Source organism: Teleopsis dalmanni, chromosome 2, assembly GCF_002237135.1.
Source record: "Teleopsis dalmanni isolate 2A chromosome 2, ASM223713v2, whole genome shotgun sequence".
NCBI lineage: Eukaryota > Metazoa > Arthropoda > Insecta > Diptera > Diopsidae > Teleopsis > Teleopsis dalmanni.
The window spans coordinates 78,078,780-78,088,302 of record NC_051847.1 but is presented as its reverse complement, the minus strand read 5'-3'; the positions used below and the strand labels follow the sequence as shown (position 1 = coordinate 78,088,302).

The following is a 9,523-nucleotide window of genomic DNA, read 5'->3' as shown; positions in this document are numbered from 1 at the left end:
TCTTTAATGAATATAAGAAGATTAGTCGGAGAGAACGATAGATAGAAAAAAAGAGAGAAAACAAAGGAAATAGAGAGAAATGTAGAGAGGGGACAAGAGTTAAAATATGAGCAAAATTCTTGCTCAACAGATCATAATCCAACAACCTCTGTCTCGTTTTCATTTTGAGATAGATGCCTGGTATTTATCATATATTTTGCTTTAAAAATCTGGGTTTAAAGGATAAACGATATGATTCTCTTAATATTATTTTGTATATATCAAGAGTAATATCATGTCGTTATTTATAACTTAGTTTAAATGTTATAAAATTTTGCCACGTTTTCTCTTGAATGTTGTCACTTTGTAGAAATCATATATTTTGCATGACTGGCATCTCAGCGCTTATGTATTGATGATTATTAGTGTTATAATTATTGTTTATTATACTTTAGTGTTATTTTAGTTTACACTAAAGTATGAGTTCTTTTCTTTGAACAGTTATCAAGTCTTAAAGTTTTTCAGATATTGTGATGTGACTTATATATAGATGTTTTTGCATAAAGATAGATCAAGTTAAAGAGGAATTGGAATTGATTGCCTACGTCATGTAATATCCATATGGCATAATTATCGAGAAAGGAAATATAGTTTTAAATCGGAAACTTGCTATTGAATTGAATGCCAAAAAATCAACTTATACATAAGAGTACAGTTGAAGAAGTATAAGTCAATATTATGAATGATAATTGACAAGTAGCATAACTATACTAATGAAGTGAATTTGATAAAATCTAATACTAATATTTTTAATATTTTTTTGTATTAATTCCTTTTTGATTTTAAATACTTAAATATTTCCAAATTTGCATGCTACATTTAGTAAAAGTCTTTTCCCCTGCAATAACAGCGTACTCCATTATTTATTCTATAGTATTCAAATGATTTTTTTTAAGGCATAAATATGTGTTATTAGATGTGTCAATATGTGTTAGCAATTTAAAATAATTGCAAAAAATTATTTTATGATAAAATTAAATATTGTAATAAAATTTTTTTAAAACTTTGCAGATTTAGTTGCTTATAAAATGTCAGTAAAGTTAAAACTCGCTTATATCCGACCGCATTATATTTGCGTATGTGTTTTATTCATGGTTTCAACCTCCATGCAAATGGTATGTACTTTTCAGATACTTTATGTGCCAATTTTATTTCACTGGCTTAATATGTTTTTAATTGTCGTGAAAGGAGTTGCTAACAAATAGAATGACCATTAAAAGCATTAAGTGTATCGATTATGATATAGATTTTGCCAAATTTACACGCTGCAGATTGAAACCAGTAAATCGAACTTTAAAACTATTTTCGACTCGTGTATCACTTTTCAAGCCCCCAGTCACAAATGTATCGGTAAGTTGATATTCTATCATTTTATATAAATAAAATATATATATATTATATGCAAGCAATCATTTATCTGATTACTTTAAAATAGGTTCATTTTGCTATGTGGAAAAAAGCTAATGGTTATAAACCTTTTGTTATAGCTGTAACAATTGATGCGTGTAAATATCTCTCTGGAAAGAACTATATTGCATTCGACTGGTTTTTTCAACTGATTCGACCCCATTCCAATCTAAATCACACATGCCCTTATGTTGTAAGCTATAATTATGTATTCTGATGTTATTTATTTAGAGGATCTATATATTGAATTTTTCCAAACAAAATATTTTTCATTTTCCAGTCTGAGATAATTGTTGAGAATATGCCTGTTAACGACTTAAAAGCTCCGTCTTTATTTCCCAATGGTGATTATCGTCTGGATTTTGAAGTCAGTGCTTATAATGTACGACGTGCAGCTGTATATTGGTTTATATCATTAAATATGTAGTTTGAAAAAGACTATCTTTTAAAATATATGGTGGCAAAAAAAAAAAAATTAATAAATAAAACAATGAAGCAAAAAAGAGGAATTCTATTATTTATATTATAATATATATATAGTTATATATAAACATATGAAAATATTTAACATATATTTCTTTTATTTTGAATAACTTTAGTAATATATTTCTGGAATCTGTTACTTTTATATTATTTTAATACAAACAATAATTATGACGGAGTTTCTTTGTACATACCTACATTCTGTGAAGAATTTTTTTGGACTTAACTGCATATAGTATTCCAACAGAGTTCCAAAATCTTTTTATGGAGTGGAAAAAGTTTCAACGATAAAAACAGGGATATTTGTTTAATCATGGATATGTGTTACATTGGTCACATGGCATGCAAACTGTAGACAGCGGAAGCCACTAGCGTGGGTTAATAATTGATACTAACACTTACAATAATATTGCTGAACTATCATAAAAAAAATAATAGTAGCTTAAATCCAGTTTAGGCGAAATTAGACATTTCGACTACCAAATAAATACATTCCACCACAACATTTGACGTGGAACCAACAAGGTTGCAGACGCCCTAGTGAATCGGCTTTAATTTGTGGAAGGATAATTGAAAGAGAGATAAGAGATAACAGAAGCGCACTACGTATGAAAGGATATATGCAGAGTAGCCTCTAACAGAGTGCAGTTTAAGAGAAGAAGAAAATAATCGTTGCGGCCCTATGCGGCATACATTTTTGAAATGTGTTGATTTAATGATTTGATCTTCTGAACCATTGGTTCGGTTTAAAAATCAGTTGAAGCAGCGTTTGCTTTAGTTGTTCCAAGAAGAATGTATAGAGCCACAATGAAAAATTTGATGAAACTGCTAAAGTAAGTAATATTTTTTAAAAACATATACTGATTTATTTGAAGGAATGGTGCTTGGGAAGTAATAAAAAATCGAATAGATTAAGAACATTTCAAGTACAAACACGCAACAATACAAAAAGAATATAATTCAACTTTAGGGATAAAGTTTAAGAGAACATAATATCTGAAAGAATCAGAAATTGAACAAATTTGAGGGAGGGATTGTTTTTCATACGCGAAACTGAAGTTCGTTACGGTTTTTAAACACAATATTGATATTATGTGAATTAATTGAAATTTAATGGATGTCATCATCATCATTCTCGCATTATGTATTTAATTCTTCACTTTGTAAATAAATAGTACCACTTAAGTATTGATAAGTATCTCTAGCTCACATTGCAATTGAAAATTAAAATTGCTTTTAATGAAAACAAATCAGTTTGCATATTAGATTTGTGCAGTCAATATGCTATCTTTCTATGTAATAATCTGCTTGATAGTTTATTCCGTCTGTTTGGAAATTCGTGCTGACAAGGTATGAATATCTAGTTTAATTTACTGTGAAAGTTTATTTACTTTCCGTTTTCAATAATTAAATTTTTTAATTATAATATTTTAAAAATATTTTGAAATTTTTACTAGATGCTTGCTTATAATTTTTAGACTGCAAGCCTAGATTGAGCTTCTACCACTCTTAACTTGAAGATTAAAGTTATGTTTAGATATAAAACACAACGTAGTTTGTGCAAATCGACAAATTAACTTGCTATATTAATTAAAAAAATTAATTTTTGTTGTAATGCATTAATATTCCACGTTTTTTATTTTGTTATTTTATTTATTTAGTATTTTATCTTTATTCCAAATAAATGTAATTGATTAAGAATTTAATTTTTTTAGGTAGTACCAGTGTCAAATACCATCACTGTCCAGAGCGTTAAATGTAATGAATACGACAAAACCTTTGTAATCTTTACTAAATGCTATTTGAAGCCTATAAACAGAACAACAAAGTATTTTTCTATAAACATAAAACTTCTGAAGCCACCAGTTACCAAATCACATGTTAGTTAATAGTTTGATATATATTCAATTCCTTTATCTCAACAAAAAGTTTATTTCAGGTACAGTTTACTGTATGGAAGAAAGCCAATGGGTATAAGCCTTTTGTTATAAATGTGACACTCGACATTTGTGAGTATTTTGCCGGTAGAAAAAATTTGTTTTTTAATTGGTTTTACGATATGTGGAAACAATATTCAAATATAAATCACACATGTCCTTATACGGTAAAACTAGTATATCTATAGAAATAGATTGAATTTTTAAAATAATTATCACACATTTTAGAGTGACATGACTGTTGATAAACTTCCACTTTCTAACTTTATAACCCCCTCTGCATTTCCGGAAGGACTTTACCGATTTGATTTGGATGTTGGGGCTTATGGCATATTTCGTGCGGGTGTGCAATTATTTCTCACTATCAGTTAATATAAATTTATTATTGGTAACGAAAGATATCATATTACTGGAAATAAAATCTTCTTATTTAAATTTATCTTATGATTTACTTATTGTTTGTATACTTTTTCTAGTTTTTTGCAATATTTTAAGACACCAAGTCAACCTTATGGATATATATAATCTAATGATGAAAATTTAATTCAATTCAAAAATAAAAAATAAAAATTATTGTGTCAATTTTTGTTGAAAATTTATTTAACGGTATTATGGTATGTATGAGTGCGGTGTAAGGTGTCTGATTTCTTAGAAAAATTTAATATTGAATCTTAATAAAATTTAAAGAAATCAAATTTCTGGAACACATTTAGAGAAAATCTTTTTTTGGAAATTTTATTATTAATATTAATACATTAATATAAAAATCTTAATTGTTTACTTCCTAAAAGTTCAATCAATTATCTTTAAAACGCAATAAATTTCAAGTTTATATCATTTTTAAAGCCTGAGATATGACGCTTTAAGAATGTGTCTCCAATGTTAACTGTCGAAACCCCATGGGTTCATTTCTCTAAGGTATGGTTTTCTTATTTATTTAAAAATGAAGTCATGAAAAAAATTTCAGTCAAATCGGAGATGATGAGATCAAAAGGGTGTTCGATCAGTAAAAGAATGACCCATACACAATATTTAGACATTGAATTTGAAATAAATAATACAAATAATTTCAGAAGCGGCAGAATAATACAGATGAAGAAGATTTTAAAGTTGGAAATATATAGCAGTAATAAGATAAAAATAAGTAATCCTTGAATATACATAACTAAAAGTCCTTATGCTATTTAATACGTTCGAGAAATTCATATATGCGCCATGATTATCTTTAAAATAATCTTTCTAGTCAACTATTAACCCTGTATTGAGTTACTATTGTATAAATGAGTTTAAATAACGAAAAGTTAGGCTATAATAACCAGTTGAAGAACTTCAATTCAATACTGCGAAGTTTGATGCCACAGTAAAGTATATTATACTCGCTATATTATGTTATAGTCGTCATTTTAACTTAAAAACATAGATTCTAATCCTGATATTCCATACATGTTTTTTTTTAAATATTGGTGAATATCAGATTTATAATATTTATATGTATATTGATACACCTTATGTGTGTGTTCCAGAGATATAAAAATTATTTTAAAACATTATAGTATACAGATCTGTTTAAACATGGTGGTTTGTACCAATTAATTCCAATCTTTTAGTCATGGAATATATGATAAAAAAGTTTGGATTCTCTAAATTAACACATTATCAAGTCAATAATGATGATAATAAAGGTTAAGTGGTTAGTCACCACTCTCAAGAACGAATCAATAAAGAAGTGAATAGCTTTATATTCATTATTATATTTGGCATTACTGGATCATTGGATGGAAAGATTTCTTCTGAATCTGTGAGTTTTATGAATTCTATACATAACAAATTATATATAATATATATTATATAATATATATGTAATATATGTAATATATATATATATATATATATATATATATCTGCCTATATTTAATAAACTAGACGTTTATTTTACAACCTCTATCTCGTTTTTATTTTGAGATACATGCCTGGTATTGTGGATGATGATACTTCCATCCTTAGTTCGATATATTACGAAAAATCGAATAATCTATTTTAATTAATAATAGTCTCAAAAATGTTTTAGTCTCTTTATCATATATTTTTCATCTTATAGATGATGACACTTCCGACTAGGGACTAATAATAGTTCCTAAAATAGTTTATTATTCGCACTAACATGTTTAAATTTTTCAGTCTTCTAATGATATATTCTTGGCTCCAAATTAAAAAACAAACTATCGTCAAGTATTGAGTGTCCTATATCTTCTTTAGTTATATTCTCTTTTTATGCTCTTGTTATTTGTAAAGAGTCATCTTTAAATTGGCTCTATGTCCTATAAAGCGCAGTAGAGTTGAATAAATATTGCATGTCATCTATATAAGTCAAACTGTTGGATTGAGATGGCCTTTTGCAGTGCTCAAAAAATTACTCTTTGCTCTCTAATTAAATTTAGTTTACTCTTTTGAGTTCTTCTATTTTCACCAGAGCTTGAGATATTTAAGCATGGATAGGGATTTTCACCTCTTTGCATTAGTAACCGTATATTAGTACGGTTATGTTAGGTCAATTATGTGATTAGCTTTTGAATAACTTCTGGTTTCTATATCATTCATATAGTTAATATTATAATCATTTAAGGATTTACGTAAAATATCAGGGCTTAAACGTTTTGAGTTTAATAATTTGTACTCTTTCATCACACAATATATTCAGTTTGCTAATATAATTATAATTATACAATAAATAGTTATGTAAATTAAATTTTTAGGGCGTTTTGGTGTCAAATATTTTGGTTGCTAATAGCATTAAATGTAATGAATATGATAGAAGCTTTGCAGTATTTGCTTACTGTTATTTGAAACCAGTGAATAGAACAACGAAGACACTTTCGTTACGTGTTAAACTTTTGAAGACCCCAGTTACCGAAGCGCACGTAAGTTTCTTAGGATAAGTTGTACTTTATTATAACTATTAAAAATTAATTTTAGGCACAATTTACTGTATGGAAGAAAGCCAATGGCTATAAATCTTTTGTAATAAATGTGACGTTAGATATTTGTAGGTATTTTACAGGTAGGAGGAATCTGATTTTTGATTGGTTTTACGATATCTGGAAGCAAAATACGAATATTAACCACACTTGTCCTTACAAAGTACGAATGGTATTTACGAAATGCTTTAAGTTTTTACAATAATTTTTCAATTTTTAAATTCTTAAAATGAATTTCTTAAATAATACTTTTAGACCGATTTGCTTGTTGAAAACCTTTCGCTGTCAAATTTTAAAACACTTTCTACATTTCCCGAAGGACAATATCGGTTTGATTTTGATGTTGGAGCTTATTGTGTACTTCGTGCGGGCGTGCAAATATTCGTAACCGTAAATTAGTTGACATTAATTATAAAATAAAAATATATAAATAAAAATTTACATATACTTTTCACTTTGTTGCACTATTTTTATATATATAAAATTATAGGTTACTCCTAAAATTTCTATTGAGTAAAATAATCATAAAGCTGTTTTCTAGAATATAAAGAAATTCTTTTCCTATGAGTTTAAAAGTAATATATATTTTAAGAGGCTTAGAGGACTTACATAGACTGTTTATGTTAATAAGTAACATAAAGTGATAGTCTGTAGACATAGTATTTAACGATTTTTTACGATTTGCATTATTTGGAAGAAAACACTAAGTAATAGTAATTTTGGTATCAGATACATTTGGAAGTCAAGAAAACCAATTTGAATAGAATAAGGTAGTAACCCTATCAATCTAGATAATCAAAATAGACGGAGGTTAACATAGTGACAGTTCTTAAAAATAATGAACTTGTTTTTGTGAGAAGGTCGCATTTTTAGGGATCAGTGAGTTAAGATAATAACATTAGAATAACATTTTTATGCCTAATGCTAATGACTACAGTCCACGTATATCAGAAGTTACCGCAGGAAGTATTTAATACATCAATTTGATAAAGAATTATAAACGTTCACCTTAGAATTAAGTATATGAAAACAGCTGTTGTAAAATATTCTTATGTATAAGAGTTATCACAATAAGAAATTTCAACAGTCAAAATATTCAATCAAAGTTGGATTATGCTAACATTAGGAATTCTTAATAAAAATGGCGAACTCTTTTTCAAGTACTGTGTTAACCATGATTTAAAAATAGGCTTTTCGGTTTTCCTTGTAAATAATACTAGGAAAATTTTGAAATGCAACAGTACAGCATGTGATTATGTACCATTTTACATAAGTCTTCAAAATTTTTTGCTTATATTTTTTAAAAATAATTTCAACAAATAGTTAAAATAGTTTTCAATAAATTTTCAAAATAATGGCGATCACTACCAATTGAAAGACACTACAATGATCCGGAGCCCTCAAGTAGGAATATCTTAGCATAAGTTTTTGGTTATAACGAGCCTAACTTTTGAGTCGTTTGGTTAAGAAAGGAAGCCATTGCTTCTAATTTCACCGGTTCAAACTTCTAAGCCTGGTAGTTGTAATCCCACACTTTGATACGGACTTTTAAAATCAACGAATATTTTCAGAAACTGATATGCGCATTTACGAAGCAGTTGCATGCTCAGCCAAAAAAAATTGATTAATAAAAAATAAAATTTTGTTGTAATTCATTACTATCCGCAAACCCTTTTTTGAAGGTATTTAATATTATAGACCAAATTTCGTTAGGCAATTTAATCACTTCATTGTTATTTTTTAATTGAAATAAAATTGATGATATCTATGGCTTATTATGTATTTATATGTATTTATTATATCTATGGCTTATTATGTATTTATTTTTCCACTTTATAACAAGCATAATTTAAATATTAATAAGTATCATGAGCTGTTTTCTAGTTTTAATAGCAGAATTAAATATGACTTAAATAAGTCATTTCAGTTTGAATATTAGATTTGTGTAGTTAATATGTTATCATTCTATATACTTTTTGGCCTGATAATTTATTCATCCATATTGGAAACTTGTGCGTACAAGGTATGAACTATTAACTTTATATTTTTCCGAACTTGACTAATCATAGAACGTATGATTCATCTACTATTATAATAGTTTTATTTTATTAAATCTTAGTACTATATGACTTCCTTGGGACTGAAAAATTTAAATATTCGTTTAATTTAATATAACAATTAAAAAACTTCCTGATTAATATTGCTGACGAATCATGGATGATATGATTTTAATATACGTAATATTTTTGCTAAGTGATTAAGATGAACCAAAATAATTTCAGCTAGAGTATAGGTATGATTTGAATATTTATAAATTAAAAATAAGTCAGTACTTGTTGATCAGCTTGGGCATTATACATTAAACGGAAAAGTGAACAATTTATAATTCAAAGTATCTATTACTAAAGTATTAAAAATTAATTATACTTTAGCTTGTTATGCTAAGAGACGGGTTTTAAAGTTAACAGGGTTCAATCTCCTGACACTTGTGGTCTAAAAATTATATACGGATTCTTTCAAAGATCACTGAAGATGTATACTTAGCGTTATCCAAAACATATATATATATTATATATAAAATTAACATTGTCAAAATGTTAGTTACCGTACTCCTCCGAAACGACTTTACCGATTTTTACCAAATTTTATATGCGTATTCAGTAGGTCTGAGAATAGGCTACT

General features: G+C 27.2%; 1 protein-coding gene across 1 annotated transcript; it reads left to right on the top strand.

The window, feature by feature from the left end:
• Nucleotides 1-1,747: 1,747 nt before the first annotated feature.
• Nucleotides 1,748-7,240, top strand: LOC119674894. Its single transcript, XM_038086049.1, has 4 exons — nucleotides 1,748-1,843; nucleotides 6,620-6,784; nucleotides 6,840-7,013; nucleotides 7,097-7,240. The coding sequence occupies exons 1-4, from the start codon at nucleotides 1,748-1,750 to the stop codon at nucleotides 7,238-7,240; spliced, it is 579 nt and encodes a 192-aa protein (XP_037941977.1).
• Nucleotides 7,241-9,523: the final 2,283 nt, after the last annotated feature.

What these genes read in the sequence shown, in the direction of transcription:
- LOC119674894 (XM_038086049.1), top strand. Translation starts at nt 1,748, where the DNA reads ATGCCTGTTAACGACTTAAAAGCTCCGTCTTTATTTCCCAATGGTGAT. An exon ending in ATAATGTACGACGTGCAGCT is followed by an intron (nt 1,844 to 6,619) that starts GTATATTGGTTT and finishes TTAAATTTTTAG; the next exon opens with GGCGTTTTGGTGTCAAATAT. An exon ending in GTCCTTACAAAGTACGAATG is followed by an intron (nt 7,014 to 7,096) that starts GTATTTACGAAA and finishes TAATACTTTTAG; the next exon opens with ACCGATTTGCTTGTTGAAAA.